A 20,364-nucleotide genomic window follows, 5' to 3' on the forward strand; every position below is an offset into this window, starting at 1 on the left:
CCTATAAATAAATAGCAAAACCTCTTCATAGGCAATGTGGAACGTTCATCGAAGTTTGAGAGTCCTCTGTGACGAGAAAGGCATACGCTATACTAGAAAGGGCAGATTACTGGCAGCGGCCGCATCCCCACCGGGATTGGGATGCATCAAAACCTGCGGTGACGCCAAGGCTCTCAGCCCACGAAGTCATGGAACATCTGTGCCCCCAAGTGCCTCATCTGCGGCGGCGTCTGCTGGCCGCCCTCGTGCCTCAGCCCCAGCGTCAACGACACCGCCTCGATCCCGCCCATGTCCATGGCGTGCTGGTAGGTGGCGAAGCTCATCAGCCCCCCGTCCATGCCCGTCAGCATCTCGCACTCTTCCACCCTCGACCTCTTGTCGCCGCCCTGCCAAGCCTGCTGCTGCGACCCCTCCTCGTTCAACAGTACCGCATCCATGGGGGCGCAATCCGGCGGGTCGTGATACGTCGACGAGTGCGCTCCGTCTTCCGTCACGGCGACCATCGTCTCCTTCCCGTTGGTGGCGGAATTGAGATCCATTCCGCTCATCCCCTTGGTCTCCAGCATGTGGATCTCCTCTATCATGGGCTTCCACAGCCTCACTCTGGCATTGATGAACCAGTTCGACACCTGCATCCGGATCATCACGATCATCGGACCACGAATCAAACGCCAATCACATATTCTAACTCGTGCATGACGGAATCCATACCTGATTCCTGGACAAGCCCGTCTGAGTTGCTAACATGTGCTTATCGGTGTCGGTCGGATACCTGAACGAGACCGAGCTTAAACTACATTTAGTTCTCCCGGTGAAGATGAAGCTGCGGATAAACGAAATAGGGAGACGCTTACGGGTGAAGGAAATGCTCGAACAGCCATGCACGGAGAACGGATACGGCACGCTCCGGTAGACCTCTCTGCGGCCGCCAAACCGGCTGGTTGTGATCGACGAAGCTCAGTGTGCTTTCGCCACCAGCCTTGTGTTTCCGAATGAGGCTTTGATCGAGGTACTTGAGCCGCAGGGGGGTTGGCGTCGATTCCCCTCGACCACCGGAACTGGGTGATGACATGAGTTCCTCCCCGAGAACTTTGCTCACGTGCCGGATCTGATCTGAGATCGCGTTCTTTAAGCTCCTGAAGTGCTTCGAGATGGCCTTCAGCGCCAACGACGTGTAGGGCGTGGCGGAATTGAGGCCGGCCACGGACTCGAAGGAGGAGACCACCATTTGCATTTGTTGGTGGTACTGCTTGTATCTTCTGCAAACCTTCACATTTGAGGCACCAACACTTAGCACATGTACAGAAGTTGCATGGGTGATGCATATCCCAAAAAACAGCCTAACTTAGCAGCTTAGACGATAATGCTGACAGACATAGAACATGATGTTTCTCCCAACTTGGAAATAATATTTTATCTATGAATCTAAGGTTGCTATCCAAAAAAAAGAAAAAAATCGAAGGAAACTTTCACAACATCAAATAATGACACGAATTCGAACCTACGACCTATGTTGGTTTAAATCTTGCTTCTAATAACTTGCATAAGCTATGCACATTAGTTAACAAAAATGAAATGTTTTAGCCAAAGAAGGACCATAATGCTCAATTCTAGATGAAACTTGAGATCAACAAACACAAGAGATAACATCCACAAACCTTTGTTACGCAAAGAACAATTTCCATTATCACAGTTATTGGGTGTTGCAGTAGTACAACTCTTTATAACCCTACCTAATGTACCACCACCACATCAACAAATCCAAAGCAGTAGAATGACTGACCAATAGTCAAACATAATTCTTGCATTGCATATGTTCACAACCAATTAGCCTAATTTCTACATTTAATTATCAGAAAACAAAAGGTGTTTCTGATTATTAATTCATTCTTCTGAGGATGAAACAATCATGATCTATGGCAGACTAAGAATGGCATGCATGATCCAACATGAAGAATCCAAAACCACCAGTAATGCCATCCTCTCACACTGTTCATCAACCCAGCAGAAAAAAGGATGAAAGAACAGGCAGAGAGAGAGAGAGTGAGTGGGTCGGGTCGGTAAATGGATTCAAGAATAGGGCCGAAATTACTGCATCTTCAATTCTTTGGTGATGGGAAAAGCATAAAAAGTGATGCAAAACTCGTTCCTTTGTTTGGAACCAAACCGATGACGAGGTATTGTGAGAACGGTATAAGAAGAAGAAGAAGAAGGGTACACAGCAGTCAATGGATTCGCAATATGTGCTGAGCTGAGGACCCCATGAGTGACAATAGTGAAGAAACCTCTGCGAATATAGACAAGAAAAATGAGGATCGCTATTAGGATAGCAACGATACAAGGCATTTGATATGTAGATAGGAAAATTGAGCACACTATCATTGGTTCATTCATTAGTTATGCGATCTAATAAGATATGTGAAGCCTAATTGTAGAACAACATTACCGAGAAAGCCTGTCCTAATAGAAAACATGATATGAGAACAAGAAAGTAAGAAGACTGTCGATTACATCAACTGGTAATTTATTTCTGATCGTACGGCGTTAGCTGTGAATTTATTGGAGAATTAAGAGATGCGGGGGAAGAAAGAGATGCCTCGATCCACGATCGCCATGAGGACAACGGAGGACGGAGAAGGAAGAGATTTAGATCATCAAATGACATGGTTATCGGATATCGATTTGTTTCGATCCCTACGGACTGGTTATGGTGGCAAGAAATTAGAGGCATAATGAATGCTTGATGCGAGGGTGATGAGAGGTCGGCTCGTGGTAAGAGACTAAGAGGACATGAACTGAATGGAGCCAAGACGAAGCCACCAACCTCTTCCTGCATGTGGAGGAGCTTTGCCTTCTTCTGCTGGAATTCCGGTCGGTGGACTTTGGCTGCGCCCCCGGCCTCGGCTCCGGCTTCCATCGAAGATGACGCGCCGGAATTCACTCCCTTGGAGCTGTTGTCCTTCTCGCCGACGTCGCGGCCGCTGCTTGAAGCTCCTGGACTCGCTTCTCCGATGTGGCACCGCTTGGCGAGCTTCAAGCCCGTGACGGCGCTGCAGAACTCGTCGAGCAGCTGCTGCGCTGGCCTCAGGAATCTGGAGTTCTTCAGTATGGTGGCGTAGCCGGTGAACGGGCCGAGAGGGCCGGAGCCACGGCGGGCAGCGGCGTCGCTGGGCAGGCTCACCTCGTCTTGTAGTGATCCCCCGCCGGTGTACACTCGGTCCCCGATCAGGAACTTGGGGTAGGGGCAGGAAGGCCCGGCCGCCAACTGCGCCGCGCCGAGCTCCGGCACCGGGCTCGACGCGAGCGTCAGGGACAGGCCTCTCGCCGCTCTCGGATCGCTAGCCCCGACGGCAGCGTCATCGCACTTGGCGCCCATGATATTTCCATCTCCGCTCCACTGCGGAGGCAGCTGCCTGGCCATCAGCATGGCACCGGGCGATTCCCCGGCATAGGTGGGCAGGAACAGCAGCTCGTTCCCGCCACCCTCGACGGCCCACGGGCACGGCTGTTGCGCGATCGCGGAGGCGAATTCTCGGCCTTGGCACGCGAGCGGCGATGAGGGCGACACGAAGTGCAAGTCCGTCGATCCGTCGTGATAGCCGACGAAGCCGGGCCTCGGTTGGTGGTGGTAGGGATGACCGTGCGGAACAAAGGAAGGAGGCGGAGCCCAGTCGCAACCGGGCTGGGGCTGGAAAGCAGCGGCGCCCTCGCTTAAGATCAGCGACGACGTGGAAGGAGCGACGAGGGGGACTTGGCTGCCGCCCGTGAAGTCCGTGGCGGCTGAGGCGGCCGGGGAGGAGAACATGGCCGGTTCGGAGGCGTCGCGGACCTGGAGGAGGTCAGACTGGACCCGGAGCTTGTCGCGGCGGCTCTGCTGGGCGACGTGGGCATCCGACCTTAAGCCGTTCATGGCACGTTGGCTGCTGCAGCTGGCAGTGGCGGCGGCGGGGCTAGCCGGGGGCATTCCGGGTCGAGAGACATGAGTTGGCGAGGGATGGATCGGTGTAAAGAGGGGAGGATGCGGGGAGGTGGGGGAGAGGAAGAAGGGAAGGCGGGGAAGGAATGGGTTCAGAGGCCAATAATTTGGGAGCGTCGGGAGCGGAGACGCAGGGCGGCAGCCATCTCCATGTATCTGCTACGAATCCAGAGCAAGTACAAAGGGAGATCACAAGATGGCAAAGATTAGAAAGAGGAGAGAGATGGGGATGGGAAGCAAACAAAGAGATGGAGGTGGTGGTGGGTTTCAGGAATCCGAGCAAGCAAAACACTCCACATGGATTCACTGCAGCAGCAGCAGCAAAGGCCAGAGGGTGCGGAGGAAGCGTGAAAGTTATGACTTGCTGAAACCCACTTCACGACAACCACACCCCCGCTCGACATGTGAAGACCGCCCATGTGTGCAGATATGACTCTCATTCATGCCAACAGTTTACTCTCTCTCTCTCTCTCTCCCCGTCTTCTCATCATTTCATTAGCAGAAAGGGGGCGTGGTTAGCAGCAGCGCTTCGCTACTCTGGCGGAATGCCACGAAAGAGGTAAAAAACAGGGGGCAGAGAACAAAACGGCAGGGAATAAGACTGCTCTCTCTTTTCTTTTGGGAGCGAGGGAAAAGGGAGGGAGGGGGAAAAGGAAAAGAAGACGGGACGAAAGCAGGCAGCAAAAGATTACGCCGCAGTGAGTGCGGGAGGCAAATATTCCCCCCCGCCCTACTCGCACACGCTCGCCAGCATGCGGTGGTCCGCCGAACCGACGGCCGCGATTGCGACGCAGGCGAGTCCCGCCTCCCTGTCCCAGTCCGACTCCCGATGCCGCCGTCGCGCGTAACGCCGTCCCCACAGATACGATTCGGACCAGCACCCGAACACGCACCTGCCTAATTCACCCGTGGGCCCCGCAGCTCATCCAATCGCGCAGCGGGTATCGAGAAAGAGACACCAAGGTCGGAGACGACGTGGAGGATTCCGATTGGCGGAGGGAGAACGGGTCCCAAAGGAAGCGGGGTCGCGTGGCCTCGGGTGACGTCACAGTAGGAGGGCCCCAGGATTACCCGGGAAATGAGGGGGGCGTTTCCGATCTGCCCCATATCTTTTGCTTCGCGGGCGGGCTTGCTTCCTTCGCCACCCCTTTCTCTCCATCTTTCCCTTTTGATCTCCCAACCCCCCGCCTCGCCCCCCCACTTCCCGATTCCCGATGCCCCCCCTCCCCCCACCGTCAGAACCGCTGCGTCCTGGTACGGACTCCCTCGTTCTCTTCCCTCCTCTCTCCATCATTATATATGGGTTCTTATGGGTAATCAAGAAGAAGCCTTTTTACAAGAGGTTTCACTTTCTGCCTGCCGGACTCGCCATCAACTCGTCCCTCCCCCTCTCCCTCGCGGCAAAGCTCCACCCACATCATCTGTTTCGGTGGCGTTTAGCGCGCAGGCTGAGGATGAACCACAGGCCCGTACAGATTAGGAAGAGGTTCAATGATCTGTATTCGAGCCCTCCAGGTCCGCACCGACTCCGAGACCTGCTACAGTGACTTCCATGCCTCGTCCGCTGCGTCGCCGGTCGCAGACTCGCGGCCCGAGGAGGCTCGATGAACCCAGTTAACTTCCTGTTACGCACTGCACCGGCTGGAGGATCCATGTCCGAGCAGTCACCATGCGTTAAGGAGTGGGTATTAAATGAGCGGAGAAGGGATGGGGGAAAAGATAGGTTGGCAGAAGGGGGAACGCTATCGTCCTGACCATCCAATTAATGTGGGCCCACAGGCCACATCTTGATTGGACGGCTGGGATGGAAGTGGCCTGTTTGCTGTGTACTTGTTTCGGCTTTTATTTCCATCTCCCCACCCAACGATTGGACGGCCGAGATCTTATGCTGACGGCGCCCCGCTGTGGGGGCCCCCGGGTATGAACGTTAGTGTGAGACGTCGGACTTCACCTTGGTTGCTAATTAATTTAGCTCTGAAATCTCGATTCCTTGTGCAATTTAAGATGAGATATGTAGAGATGTTGTGTAGGTGTCAAACCTTAGGTTGAAGGAAATTATGAGGGGTATGGCAACTTGATTTGGATTCCGCTCCGAAGACCTACGCATGTAGCCATGCGGATGAAGTCAAGCTCCGGTACTTGAAATGAGTGATGGGACTCACTCACTAAACTAGCAGAGAGAAAGGAGAAAAAGAAGGTGGAAAAAAATCCCTTTGTTGATTCTATTTCAAGTGCCATTTGTCATCCACACACATCCATCCATCCATATTCGAGACGAGCGAAGGCAAAAAGATAGACATGCTATTTGGTCTCGTAAGATTATTAGCATCGCAAATAGGTGATGGTGATTCATCCTCGTGATTAGGCCATATGGAATTAGATGTTACCCATATGGAGACACGGATGGAGGACGACGAAGACAAGCCCGCGTGTAATATATTCACTGTGATGCTGTGTCCCAGCAAGATGCATTTGCATCTCTCTCTCTCTCTCTCTCTCTCTCTTTCTCTCTCTCTGTGGCCATTAAAAAGACGGAAGGAAAAGAAAGCGAGAGAGAGGTGCGGCAATGGCACAGAGGCCACACATTGAGGTGGGTTCTTGGATGATGGGTTATTGAGTGGGCAAGCTTCTGCAGGGCCGTACCTTCTTTTTCAGACAATCATACTGCATTGCCCTCATTCAACAATGGCCTCTTTCTGTGCTCTAACCAAAGCAAAGATTCTATTCTGCCAGGGTAACTTGGCCGAGAATCTCGAAGAAAGTAGTAGACACGTGAACAACCCACCACCATCTCTCTCTCTCTCTCTCTGTATATGTTCCCTTCTTTCACTTTACACTTGAATCCTACTGTTTCTGCCATTGTTTTAGACGCTTATCATCCCATGCATGTTCCTCATCTTCTAGGGTTCCATGGATGATGGGTTCCCAATGCGTCCTTCTATCATTTAACTACCAAACAAACACATAATTGATATACGAGTACTTCCTAAATCACCAAAACTATGCTGTAGCAGTGAAAGAAAAGAATGTTCAGCTGTAATATCTTCTGTTCCTTTGACACCATAGGCTTCTCGGTTGAGCTATCAAAGCTCACAGAAGCATAAGATATCAAGGTGAGCACCATCATACTTATGTATGTGCATACTTCCCATCTAAAAGACACTTCCCTGTTTCTGGGGCTGAGAAGATGGATCAGTATCCTATGAACAACATATATTCTTGGCCTAGGTTTGCAGAGGTTAGGGGGACTCAAAAGTTTGTGCCTATGTATTCTGAGGCCTTGGGTTGGAGGAGTTCCAGCATCTTTTCCTTGGTGATTGATGGCACTGGATGTTTGAGGACAGCTTATTTGTCTCCTGCAGATGCATTCCACCGCACCCCATCTCTTGCATGGATTTGCATGCTTGCATGCATGCATGCGTGCATGTATGCATGCAGATGTCGAGCAAATTTTGCTTGTTCCACAGTTCATCAGCGTGTCCTTTTGCTACAGTTCAAGTGTCATCTTATTGCTCCGAGTACCGCGAAGGACGTGTGTGGCTTTGTCCTCATGCATGCTGCTTCTATGTGAAGGACTGCATCGTTCATGAGGGCGATGCACAGATACTTGCGGGCAGCTCGGTTGAATAGTCTTCGCAGTCCTGTTGTTTCTTCTTCTACATGGATTACGTCTAAGCTTAATGTCGAGGCTACTCCAATAAGATATGCACCTGCATTGCGAAGCTATAACGCAGGCAGTGCCGCCCTGCGCATATATAGTCTCTCTCTGGATCGGCTGATTACAATGGAGTAACAAGATTCTGGGAGAGGACTGACTGATGATGGCTGCTCCACCGGGGTTCAGTCATCGGTGGCTTTGGAAGGAGACGACATGCATGCATGTATCCTTCGTCTTACCACTGTGGCCATCTTCAGATTAACAAGAAGCCCTTCTTCTTCTTCTCTCCGCAAGGTTTAATTTAAGGTTGCAGTCGGGATTCAACAGACCTCTTATCCTCAGCTGCTGAATGAAAATGCACAGAAGAAGAGAAATCAAGAACATTGCTAATTTCAAGATATTAGAGAAGGACTTTTTTTGTTTACTTTGCCTTCTGCAGGCTGTCTATGGGAAGTCAAACGTAATCCTATGGGTCAAAGATCTCACCTTGACTTGGGCTTAGATACATCGGGCCACCATGATAGAGTTAGATGGCCCAACCATGACAAATGTTTCGCATATTTTATGGCTAATTAAGATTAGGCCATCACCCTCCAAATAGAGTTCAATTAAAACTCGGAAGCTGAAGGTTGACTTCCAGGAGAGATTGGGTCAAAACGATGGAAGTCCAAATAAGTGGTTTATGATTTGACTGTACGTAGAGAAAGAACTTGCGTGATAAATCACGGTTGACTTTGGTACCCTCACCTTCGTAATTTATGCACATTAGTTACCATCATCACTTTATTTGTCCCCCCCATAGATGGATCCACGTCACATGGGAAGATCCACGCGAGAGACCCAAGAAGAAGAATGTAGACCTCACCGGTGTCTCGTGTAGTCCACGTGTCTTTAAATTTCGCGCCGGCATTATTAGGCAACAAATCGCATCACATCGATTCTAATTGATGTGTTATTGTTTGTTTGCGGTAGAAAAAGCCAAATCAGTTGTCTCCATATGCACAAAAGACAAAAAGGATACAGTGGTGTGAAGTAATTCTTCGAGGGGGCAGTTCCGTCACATCGCTCGCGCCGCGGCGGGTGCGGAGGTTTACCGCGGAGCCGTGGATACGGAAAAGCCGGTCGGAACGCTGACCTTCCCCGCCCATACCTTGGATTCAAGGTAAATCTTGGAGACCTTGCCGGCAGCCCACGTCATGTCCGGCCGCGCCGCCGCATCGGCCTCCACGCACCGCAGCGCCACCCGGATCAGCTTCTCCGCCGCCCCCACCGGGAACGAGTCCCGCAGCCTGCCGTCCACCCACCGTCTCACCCTCCCCAGCCGCTCCTCCCCCTCCCCCGCCACCGCCTCCCGCGCCGTTTCGATGAGGGAGACCACTTCGAAGAATTTCCGGTCCTTGTCGTATCGGTACTTGAGCGGCTCCTCGCCTGAGAAGAGCTCGAGGAGCACCACCCCGAAAGCGAACACGTCCGACCGCCGCGAGACGACCCCCTCGGCCAGAAGCTCCGGGGCCATGTAATCCCGCGCTCCCTCTTTCTGTTTCTGCTTCTCGCTGGATCCCTTCCTCGTTGACGGCGAGGAGATCGAGATAGCCTCTGCCTCATCGGCCACGGTATCGGGGACCTCCCCCTCGAGATCCACGGCGCCGAAGTGGCAGATTTTGGCGCGGAGGTCCGGCTCGGTGATGATGACGGCTGAGCTCTTGAGCCGGTTGTGGACGCCGGTGGCGGTGGAGGAGTGGCGATGGATGTATTCCAGGGCCTGGGCGACGTCGGTGGCGACCTGCACGCGGGAGACCCAAGAGGAGAGCGGGGTGAACGCGGGGTTCCGCGGGTTGCGGAGACACTCGGCGAGGCTGGCGCCGGGGACGAACTCGTAGACCAGGTAAACGTGGTCACCGGAGGGGGATGCGCCGAGGAGGCGGACGAGGCTGCTGTGGTGGGACCTGCCAAGGGCGGCGAGGCGGGCGGGGAGCTCGCGGGGGTGGCGGCGGAGGGGGCGCTGGATAACGACGACGTCCCGACCACGGAGAACGCAGCGCCAGGCGGAGGAGGAGGCGCCGGGGAGGCGCTTGGCGAGGAAGTTGTTGGTGGCGGCGCAGAGCTCCGGGAAGTGGTAGACAGCGGGGGCCTCCGGGAGGGCGCCGCGAAGGGAGGCGAGGCTGAGGGCGGAGGAGGAGGAGGAGGCAGCGAAGGAAGAGGCAGAGGAGGAGGGTTTAGGTCCGGACGACGAATCGGAGTGGTTTGATGTAGGGGGCAGGCGGCCGGGACGGCTACCGGTTCCCGCGCTGACCTCGCCGGAGGAAGCGGCGGTGGCGGCGGAGAACTTGGAATGGGACCTGGATCTAGGTTGGGAGGCCATGGTGGCGGCTCTGGACTTGCACATTGAGCTAGATCATAAAACTCGCGGAGATGGGGAGTTTTGGTAACGGCGACGGAGAAGTGGTGATCGCGACGAGGGAAAAGGCATGTGTCGAGGGTGCCGCGCCGAACACGTTCCGTGACGCTTTACCCCTTGTTATTATTCGCAAGGCGTTTTAGTAGTAAAAGGTTGCTCACAGGAAAGCCAAATACATTCAGTATGACTTCTTCTTCTTCTTCGTCTATATACTATGAATGATTCATCCTTAAGAACCGGTCCTGTGCTCGAATTGTTAGGTATATTTCCAGCATCTGTCTGTGGAATTTGGCCAGACTAATGCACCATTTGCTTCCTTCTCTCAGGTGGCTGCAGCAGACACTTTGGCACCCGAGCATAATGTTACAGGAAGAACACGGACAGCCCATGTGTTTGTAGTTCGTCCTCCTTTCGAGGTTTAGCTGGCCGTCTTCTCCATTGCTGATGGGTGTTAAGGTTCTTGCTCTTCGCCTACTAAGCATAAAATTCAAATAAAATTGGTTGACTGATTCTTTTCTAATCAAAAAGATAATAACAGTCCAATTGGGCATGCACCAAAAATGCCAAAGCAGGCAGCTCATTTGGGATTAACAGTCCAATTGCTAGGAACCATTGTCATCTTCTCTCTATCCAAAATTGATGTGGTGCATGGTTTGTAGATCCACGAGGTTGGATCGAGACTGTCATATGCATTGGCATTGGGGTCGTATCTAACACACCAGATTTTTTGCTCCTTGAAGCGGACAAAACACAAGCTCTCCAATCTGTTGGAGTTGCACCCCAGCCATTGAGACACAAAGATGCTCAAATCGATGTACAACTGAGATTGACAAGACACTCTTTGCCTCCTCCAATCTTTCTAGGGAAATGAGGAGCAGAACCCAACACCATTCTGCTGCTGCTGCTGCTGCATCTCTTTCTCTCTCTGTCCTGCTAAGGTTTTAGTCTCCATTTGTTATTTTCTATGTTCGCTGGCAGCTCTTTCCCTGCTTTGGTTTCCCGGAACCGATGGAAGTACTGTCCTCAGTGTCGTTCAGAAGAAAATGAATGTTTTTTTATGGACTCTTGGAATTCAGGATCACTGCTGCTCTTCTCTCAGCAATCACATCACTGAAAGCTACTTAACATTATATTTTAGGGCTTATTATCAAAGAGAAGGAACAGTGAGTCTTAGAAGCATGCTTGATTCATTATTATCTCAAGCTTGTATCTGAACTCACAAGCAAGTCTGCAGTCAATAAAAATTCTCCCACCTGCCACCACCAAATTATCAACTGTATCACTGATCTAGCTTGGCTGAGCATGTGCTTCCTCAAAGGGAACCAAGATAAAAGAATACAAACAGAAAGAAATAGAGTACTCCATGATTTCTGCATGGTTATCAGACACTTGGGATTTTGTTTCACTGAAGAATCTATCACAGAGCCCTCCACCTCTGCATCCCTGACAACTTGAAGGATTGCCGTCTTTCTATGCTACACAGGCTAACATATGAAGCCTTCTGTTCTTTGAATCTTTCCTTGCCCATCCTGCAGTAGCTGCACCATATCTCACCACTGATCATGTTCGTACATGAACAGTGCAAGCAGAGTGCGCTGTTTAGCAAAATGTTGGCAGTCTACAGTACTTGTCATTACCCAGAAGACACATCGAACCTTACAAATGCCATTTTTCCTCTCACAACAGAAACGAATTAGTGGGTTGATTAACTCTACATACAGCTCCTTATAAGCCATTGATAGAGAGAGACATGGTTTAGAATTGAAATGATGTGTTTCTTTTTTCTTTATTTTTCCAACATGTCTAATATTAATTTGTCTTTTTCTTGGATTCTAACAATGAAAACCTCAGAGCCAAGAGCGACAGGGCCACTGTGTGTCTGTGTCCATAATGTTGTCATCATGTATCTGTTCCATGTCTTTTCTCTTTTTGTCATGGGGAAAAAGACACCATTTCCTATTGTGACAGTCATTTGGTAGGTAAACTATCATGTTTGGTGCTTAACCATCCTAAGAAGCACAAGTACTTCTGCTAACTAATGTTGTACACCACTCACAATTTTTAGTGCAAAGATTGGACAAAGAGTCTTTCTGCCTTCTGCAGCCAGCAGTGATAAGTCCCTTCTCTCTACTTCCTGTTGCATGAGTCATCACCTAACACTGAAGAGAAGCCACCAAGCAACCAGTGTTGTGAGAAGTGTATGATTTTGTCACCTTACAGGATATGGCAGCCACTGCTTCGATCGATTCTTAAGTTGTATCTATGCCCGGGGGTGACAAATCTTGCACACAGCCCTATGGCTGGGACTTGCATCGAGTGGATTGATGTGACACTTCTTCGACTAGACATATCCAGAGATCCAACTGAAACATTGCTGTATTTACCTGCATATTTTGTAATCTGTAGAAGAAATACGATGAAGGGGAGGGAGCCAAAACAAGCTAGAGGTAGATCAGATGCATGGTCTCCAAAAGTACAGGAATAGTTTCTTTGTAGATGGTGATTGATGGTAGCCCATGAGTTCCTGACACAAAACATGCATGCAGCCAAGAGGCTGGAAGACTTGATTGAAACTAGACAAGCATATATTCTGACTCGTTTATCATTCCCATCCTCTTATATACTTGTGTGTCATCTATCCATCTGTCTCCTTACCTTGTTACAATGGTCTAAGGCCATTCTAGCTCAATGTTGAGAGTCTGAGAAATGGGGAGGGCTCCATGTTGTGACAAGGCAAATGTCAAGAAAGGTCCTTGGTCTCCAGAGGAAGACAAGCAGCTGAAGGAGTACATAGAGAAGCATGGAACTGGTGGAAACTGGATCACTCTCCCTCGGAAAGCTGGTAAGGGAAGGAGTGATCATGGTTGATGACTTGTATTATACTCATCCGTTGCTCTTTTGTGTTGCCTTCTCGGAGTGATGGTTGTTGCATGGGTAACGAGGACAGGTCTGAGAAGGTGTGGAAAGAGTTGCAGGTTGAGATGGCTCAACTATTTGAGGCCTAACTTAAAGCTTGGGGATTTCTCTGATGATGAAGATAGGGTCATCTGCAGCCTGTTTGCTGCCATTGGAAGCAGGTGATCTGATCCATTCTTGCACATATATCTGTGCTTGTTCAACCCCATGTATCCATTTGATATTAGCACATGTAGTCCATCTTCTCTCTCTTCTCCTTAAAAGAGAACATCATCTCTTCTATAAAACACCAAGCAAGATCTTCTGTATGCATGCATGAAGTAATCTGTCTCTCATATGCCAAGATCACAAGTGCAGATGGTCCATCATAGCAGCCCAGCTCCCAGGGAGGACTGACAATGACATCAAGAACTACTGGAACACCAAATTGAAGAAAAAGCTCCTGGGCTTACCACCATCACACAGAAAGCCTCATCATCATCAGCAGCAGCCATTGTTCTTTCCATCGACCTTGGAGACCACGGCTTCATTCTCATCATCAGCACCAGGCCTAGAAGGCATCCCAATCTCCCCATATCTCTTGAGTTACTCCACACCCGCATCTGCCTTCCCTCTTCCTCAAATCCCAGCGCATCAAAGTGGTGGTCGTATCATGCTTGGAGGTCCCCAGCAGAGCTGCAGTTCGGATGATGGAATCAGCACGCAGATCTGTAACGGAGGAAGAGAGCATCTAGTGCTCGACAACTCCCTCTATGGAGGCTTGGAGATTGAGAAGCTGCTACTCGGTGAACGATCACCAGGATGCAACTCTGAGGAGATCAAGGCTATTGTTTGTCCAAGTAGTGTCTATCTGGATGGCAAAGACGGTGCAAGAAGGGGCTATTGACATGAAACACTTCCCTTGTGGTGTGAGAAGATCACTTTGACAGTAGAGGAGCTTGGAAAATGGTGTTGGGTTTCCTTGGATTCACTTCCCTATTGTTGTATGTGAGTCTGGTCCTGACAAGATCCCCTTGGCTCATCATCCAAGAGCTGAATCTAACGTGCTTGACTGCCATCAGTGTGTCAGTGACTTCAAGTCTTCCAAGGACACCATCGACAATCGAAACAAAGTAGGGAACATTGACCTTCACCACTCGTTAGTCTTCTTCATCGAGTTAGCTTCCTCCCTGTGCCATTGCTGTAGAGATCCCTAAGAAAAGAAAGTAGGAAGAGGCTTTAAAGCTGTGAATGCCTTCCTTTATCTCCATCAGAACTTTGCTGTGGTGATTGCCATCCGCCAAAAGAACAAAAGAACAGATACACATTTCTGTATGTTTCAGATGCCACACATAAATGCTGCACATTTTGGAGTTTAGCGCGAACACAGATCAGCTTTGTGGGGAGCTTTCCAGTGTTCTTGAGTTCCCCTATTCCAAGAATGAACGAGAAAGAACAATGATGCCAACAAGATAAGAACAATAATTAAGAGATCAAAAAGAATTTAAGGATTTGAGATTTAGTCCTTTTCTCGATGATTGACTCTGTATCGTGGTCAAAGACACGAGTTAGAATCTTAAAAATCTTGATTGACTAACATCCAAGTCTAACGATCGTGACATGACACGTAAAAGGATCCCAAATCGTATACTAATAATGATTATTTTATTTGAAATATAATCTTTAAACAGTCTGATCGGAATACAAGCAAAGCTCACCAAAAACATTAGCGCAGTAGAAACCAGCAGTTCGGTAGCTAACAACATCACGTACGCTTTATTATTCGCCATGCACGTACGTAACAAGGCGTTCTAAGTAGAACCACTGCTCCGTTCTCGATCTACTCATCCATGCTTATAAGGCAGCGAAGGCTTTCGCCCTTCAACATGTAGTCGAACGCCTTGTTGATGTCCGAGAATGGAACTCTGTGCGTTATGAACTTCTCCACTTCCAGTTGCTGCAGGTGGAAAGAAAGAAACACGTCAGCTCATCTCCGTTCTGATGAGACCGTCTTCAGAATTCGACAGGAAAGAGCTCACCTTCTTCATGTACATGTCGACCACCGAGGGCAGATCTGTCCTAGGCTTGTAGTTCCCGAAGAAGGTTCCTCTCAGTGTCCTCTCGTTGAGCAAGTTCATCGGCTTCGTCATGAACATGTCGTCCTTGTTGGGAACCCCCACCAACACAGCAACACCCCATCCCTGACAAGCATGAATCAACCAGAAGACAATGAGAATGGCTGTTCGTCCTTCGAGAGTAGTAATTAACCATGTCGCAGTCCTATCACGCACATCATGAACGCATTCAAACGCGGACATCATAGCCTTGACGTTGCCGGTGCACTCCACGCTCCTGTCGACTCCACCGTTGGTCATTTCAGCAATCACCTAAGCGAGACAACAAGAACTGGGTTTAGTCCTGCAGATCTTGTAGGTTTTGTGGCCAAACATTCGAGAAACATGCAACCTCCTGCACTGGTCTGTCATGATCTTTAGGGTTCACGAACTCGGTGATGCCAAACTTCTTCGCTGCTCATAAAGAAGCCAAAATGGTGATCCAGTGGTTGAGAAAGCAAATGTTGGCAAGAAAACTTAAAACTTACCCACTTCAAATCTGCTGGGATTTAAGTCGACACCGATGATTCGGGATGCGCCGGCGATTCTTGCGCCTTCTGCAGCCTACAAACCAGAGATCAGAGTAAATGTTCTAGAAGTAGTAGATCTATGGTAATCGATTCATCAGTGTTCTATATATGTAAGACTTACAGCAAGACCTACAGCTCCCAATCCAAATATCGCAACTGTTGAACCTTTTTTAGGCTTGGCAACATTGAGTGTGGCTCCGAGCCCTGAGGGGAAAAGGGATGGAACATTCTATTTCTAATCTCAAAGAGGGTGGTGGTGGTGGTGAAGAGAGTGTTGATTATACCTGTCGATATGCCACAGCTGAGGACACAAACTTTGTCAAGAGGTGCAGATTTGTCGATCTTAGTAAGGCAGCCAACATGGACGACTGTGTACTCGCTGAAGGTGGAGGTTCCCAGGAAGTGGTAAATGGGATTGCCGTTCTTAGAGAACCGGGCGTTTCCATCGCCAATCATCACACCTCTGTCTGTGTTAATCCTTAGCATGTCACACATGTTGCTTTCTTGAGACTTGCAGTGTGCACACTCCTTGCATTCTCCTGTGAACACCGGGAGGACATGGTCTCCGACTTCCAGATCCGTCACACCTTCACCGACACTCTCGACGATCCTATTTGTGGAAGAACATAGCGTAAAGCACGGTGTTGTTGCAGGAAAATTAGAATCCACGCGAAGAAGAAACACAACATGAACATACCCTGATGCCTCGTGGCCAAAAATTCGAGGAAAAAGTGGTGCCTGACCCTGATTCAAAGAAATTTTGATGGGTAAAAATGAAGGAAGAGAATCATACAATCTTATTCGATCATATAGTAAACAAGTGAGGAACATGATTCTGTCATCGTTAGCAAGAATCTAATGGGATCACAGCAGAGTCGGTGCACAGGATGATGAGATAGCGGGGGAGAGGGAGAAGGCATGCCTTGGCTTCCCAGAAGTAGACATCGGTGTGACAGAGGGAGGTGTACTTGATCTTGACCCTGACCTCCATGGCCTTGGGTGGCGCCACCTCCACCTGCTCGATCACCAGCGGCTTCCCCGCCTCCCAAGCCACCGCAGCTGCACGTGCCCCCAAAATTCCTTGGAGCAAGAAGAAGAACGACAAAAAGGAAATCGAGATGCATTAGGAAAGGTTGATTAATGTACCCTTGCAAGGAATGATACTTCCGGCAGTGCTCGCCATCGCTGCTGTTGTCGCTGCTGCTCTTCTTCCTCTTCTTCTTGATGTCACTTCGCTTCTGCTTCTGTTGATGACAGTGGTGAATAGCTCCTCGTCCTCGGATATGTAGATCGTCTTGCGGTGGGATTTCCAACAACTTGATCCATGAGGTGGCGGGCATCCGTCGTGCGCGTCCCGTTGCGGTGCACTTGGCAGACGTGTGGGGGCGTCGTCGCTGAAGCGGCGGCAGCGTCACGTGCCGCCTCGTGTCGCCAAGCGCGCACAGGGCGATGGTGGAAGGAACCAGAGGAGCTTTGGGACCGTGTCGCCACCGTAGAGTGGCCGGGCGACGATGGCGGCGCGGCCATTTCGCAACTGATCGCGTGAGAAAAGACGGCGGTAATGCAGCAATCTCGCGTGCGATAGTCAGAAGAAAGTTGCTCGGCGATCGTCCACAGATGAGGCGAGCCGAACCGAACCGAGCCGCGCGTGGTTCAGATGGTTTAACTGTTTTTTTTGGGCTTAATGATATGTTTCATGTCGTTATTGGGGTCATCAAAGGCTCTAAGCGGTCATCTTTGGGCCCAAGAAAAGGGCTTAGACCCGAGATTTCGAACTCCGGCCCAGAAACCAACATCAGGTCCAGATAATACCCTTCTCCTCATCACAATCGCTCTTCTAATAAACTCTCCTGGACCCACTAATAGAAAGAAGGGGATTGGTGGTTGTCTTGACGCGAGCCAGAACTGTGTCCGTCTCCTCTTAACTCGGACGCAAGAAAGGGTGTCCCGTCGCCGGAGAGAGAGAGAGAGAGGACGACGCGAGGGGTTTGCGGCTTCGACGGAGGCGTGGCGTCGACTGAATCGGTGTGGAAAGCGGCAGCGGCGACGGTGGAGGAGGAGGATTTGATGGTGGAGGAAGTCAGCGCTGGAGCGGCGGGGGAGACGGAGGAGGAAGTCAGAAATGAGGAGGAGCTGGGGCTAGGGCTGACCTTGGGGCGGCGAGGAAGGGGAAGCCGCTGCCGGCGCCGTGGGGCCGTGCTGGCGCATCTTGATCGCCAAGAACTTCCCCTCGCTGGCGTCGCGCGCCTCTCCGATGTCCCCAACCGCTTCCTTGGTCTCCTCGTCCTCCGGCACCAACCTGGGTGTCGCCGGGACTAAGCGGGCGGCAGAATCCGTCTCCCCTGACTCCCCTCCTCCCCGTCTCAGGTGAGCCTTACATTCTCTCTATCTTTCTTGCTTTCTCTTGACCATGGGGTTCTTGTTCTCCCATATTACTAACCTTTTGCTTTCTTTACTGCCAAAGGAGTCGGCAATAGGAAGATTCCTTTTTGTTCTCCTCTTATGTTTCTGACTTTTTTGTTGACTAATAAGATCACCAGAATTTGCTTCCATCAAAGAAAGATGAAAGAAACAGAACACTATTCGCTTTTGCTTCTTTGCTTTCTTCTGTAATCAACACCTTTCTCTCTCAGAAAGTGAAACATCCTATTTGACTTGTTTAGTCTTACTGTATTAGTTTGACAACGATATGAGCTCAAAGGAAAACATTAGTGACGAAAATTATTCGGTGCTTTTGATGTAAAGGTTTTGGTACTGAGTTAGTCTGCTAAGTTGCTTGAATGCTGCATTTAATTTGTTTCCGTGTATTGTCATGACAGTGATATGTTCTCAAAGCAAAATAATAGTGATGAAATGTATTCAGATGCTTGATGTAAATATTAACATATAAAAAGAATCAAGAGTGAAAAAGCAATTCCTTTTATTTTCTCATCCCTGAGCTTATGCTGTTTATAAACTTTTAAATTTGTTGCTGAATATTTTTGGGTTTTATGTCTCAAAAAAAAAATTCAAGTGAGCGAACAGTCAGGTGGCAGTGGGATGGCCACCTATCAGGGCCTTCAGGATGAACAGATTGTTCAACCATTCCAAAGATAGTACCTCCAATTCCCTCAAGAAGACCAACCTCATCATTGGCAGCAATGATCAGGAGAATAAAGGAAAAGAAACAAGGAATTCATTATTTGGTAAATTGAAAAGGATGGTGATCCTATATGTTGGAAGGTGGATCTCATTGCCCATCATTCTCATTTATCTCTTGAAGTTGCACTTGAGCTCATGTTTCAGAAGCCTACTATGGGCCCTGCCCTTTGGCATCTATCCGTGAGTTCATTATCTGTAATTATATCATTATAAAGTTAATCTTCCTGATGTATGCAAGTGCAGAGCTTAAGATCTAAGCGATAATTTCTTGTTCTCCATTAGGGAGATTCTATGTCATAGTGGAAATCAATTTATAGATGTCTGCCTATTGTGCAGCATAGGAATTGAAATAAAATCAGCAGTTATCTGTATTTTTTGTGGTATGTTGGGATGTGGTGGAGTTACTTATTATATTGGTGTAAATGATGGCAGATGGAGCAAAGGTTTCAAAGTTGTTAGATGGTTCTTCTGAGTTTTCTCTTACTTATGAAGACAAGGATGGGGACTGGATGCTGGTTGGAGATGTGTCTCGAACGGTATGCCTTCTTCACAGTACAGACTGATATTGATACCTGTTTATCAGTATACCTAAACGGAAGAAATCATTCATGGATGACTACTTTGGTCAGGGAACCTATTTCTCCTGGAGAACGATATCATGGTGTTTCGATCATCATTAGAATACATTTATAACCATAGATCAATTGCACTCTGGTTATAGTGCATGCATTCAATTTTGTTGCAATCTTATGGTTTTTCTGGTGATCTTGTCCTTAGTTTTTTCTCATTGTCAAAGACTTGTTCTGTTTTGTAGTTTGCTGATTCAGTCTAACTTACAGAATGGTTTTGGAAACAGTGAAGAGACTTAGAATTATGAGGAAGCAAATGGGCTGTCAGTCTGTTCATTTTGGAGAGGTAAGTTGCAAACCTTGAGCTATAGTGACATAAGTTGTATGAAAATGTTCCAATAAAATATATCCTGATCATGACAATGTATGACATTACACTCATGGTCTTCTGATGCTCTCATCTATCAGATTGCAAATACCTTGCTCTCGTACAGTTTTGAGCAAATTAATTGTGGTTAGGTTAACCGTCCAATCTGATTGAAGGAAAAACCTACACACGATAGTTATGTTGCTTGGTTCTGAAGTTGAATTCTGATCTGAACTCGTATTTGCACAATTTGACTCCCTGGACATCCTGACTTAATTGAGTTGGACTTGAATGCAGCACCAGGATTTCAGTCCCTCAGCAAGGCCAGTGAAGCAATCGGAAGCAGTCCCGGCATAACAGCTGGAAACTGAATGAGGTACCCTTAGAGGAGAGAAGAAGATGGGGACTCTGGAGTATGTATTACACAGAAGAAGAGATGAAACAATTAGAGGAGCCTAGATCAATTTGGGCAAAAAACATATTTGCCCTTGTTTTTGGTGGTTGATTAGGTTCATGATTTCTCTGTGGTCATTCATGGCTGACCACTCCCGGCATGCTTGCTGCTTCAATGCTGCAACTGTTTCACAGTTTCTACTGAATACAATACATGGTTTTGGATATTTCCTGCTGTTTCACACAGTTTCATGGCTGAAAATATGAATCCATTGTTTTCCCTACATGTGGTGGTTAAATATATGCTGGGTTTTTCCTTGACA

At 49.0% G+C, this 20,364-nt stretch overlaps 4 protein-coding genes and 1 long non-coding RNA gene across 8 annotated transcripts; 2 read left to right on the forward strand and 3 right to left on the reverse strand.

Moving 5' to 3' along the window:
- Nucleotides 1–4: 4 nt before the first annotated feature.
- On the reverse strand, nt 5–4,380 carry LOC103970648 (BEL1-like homeodomain protein 9). The gene is made up of 4 exons (XM_009384512.3): nt 2,825–4,380; nt 855–1,267; nt 712–772; nt 5–629 (listed from the first exon to the last, which is right to left on the reverse strand). Exons 1-4 carry the CDS (start codon nt 3,962–3,964, stop codon nt 174–176), a joined length of 2,070 nt encoding a protein of 689 aa, XP_009382787.2. The 5' UTR covers nt 3,965–4,380; the 3' UTR covers nt 5–173.
- Nucleotides 4,381–8,568: 4,188 nt separating this feature from the next.
- Nucleotides 8,569–10,323, reverse strand: LOC103970650 (lysM domain receptor-like kinase 3). The gene has a single exon (XM_009384514.3). It carries the CDS (start codon nt 10,018–10,020, stop codon nt 8,725–8,727), a length of 1,296 nt encoding a protein of 431 aa, XP_009382789.2. The 5' UTR covers nt 10,021–10,323; the 3' UTR covers nt 8,569–8,724.
- Nucleotides 10,324–12,710: 2,387 nt separating this feature from the next.
- LOC135626365 (transcription factor RAX2-like) lies at nt 12,711–13,834 on the forward strand. Its single transcript, XM_065131597.1, has 3 exons — nt 12,711–12,874; nt 12,980–13,109; nt 13,306–13,834. The coding sequence occupies exons 1-3, from the start codon at nt 12,739–12,741 to the stop codon at nt 13,832–13,834; spliced, it is 795 nt and encodes a 264-aa protein (XP_064987669.1). The 5' UTR covers nt 12,711–12,738.
- Nucleotides 13,835–14,646: 812 nt separating this feature from the next.
- Nucleotides 14,647–16,871, reverse strand: LOC135626224 (alcohol dehydrogenase 1-like). The gene is made up of 10 exons (XM_065131386.1): nt 16,718–16,871; nt 16,494–16,630; nt 16,269–16,315; nt 15,856–16,181; nt 15,693–15,775; nt 15,530–15,605; nt 15,394–15,455; nt 15,219–15,314; nt 14,967–15,128; nt 14,647–14,884 (listed from the first exon to the last, which is right to left on the reverse strand). Exons 1-10 carry the CDS (start codon nt 16,752–16,754, stop codon nt 14,768–14,770), a joined length of 1,143 nt encoding a protein of 380 aa, XP_064987458.1. The 5' UTR covers nt 16,755–16,871; the 3' UTR covers nt 14,647–14,767.
- A 575-nt stretch (nt 16,872–17,446) lies between these two features.
- LOC135626378 (uncharacterized) lies at nt 17,447–20,268 on the forward strand. 4 transcript variants are annotated; one of them, XR_010492322.1, is made up of 5 exons: nt 17,447–17,938; nt 18,585–18,892; nt 19,145–19,248; nt 19,552–19,627; nt 19,946–20,268. It is a non-coding gene; the product is annotated as an uncharacterized LOC135626378 (long non-coding RNA). The 4 variants fall into 4 exon arrangements; XR_010492324.1 differs by having other exon boundaries at nt 19,569–19,627; XR_010492323.1 differs by having other exon boundaries at nt 18,585–18,793.
- Nucleotides 20,269–20,364: the final 96 nt, after the last annotated feature.

This window comes from Musa acuminata, chromosome BXJ2-11 (assembly GCF_036884655.1).
Source record: "Musa acuminata AAA Group cultivar baxijiao chromosome BXJ2-11, Cavendish_Baxijiao_AAA, whole genome shotgun sequence".
Taxonomy (NCBI): domain Eukaryota; kingdom Viridiplantae; phylum Streptophyta; class Magnoliopsida; order Zingiberales; family Musaceae; genus Musa; species Musa acuminata.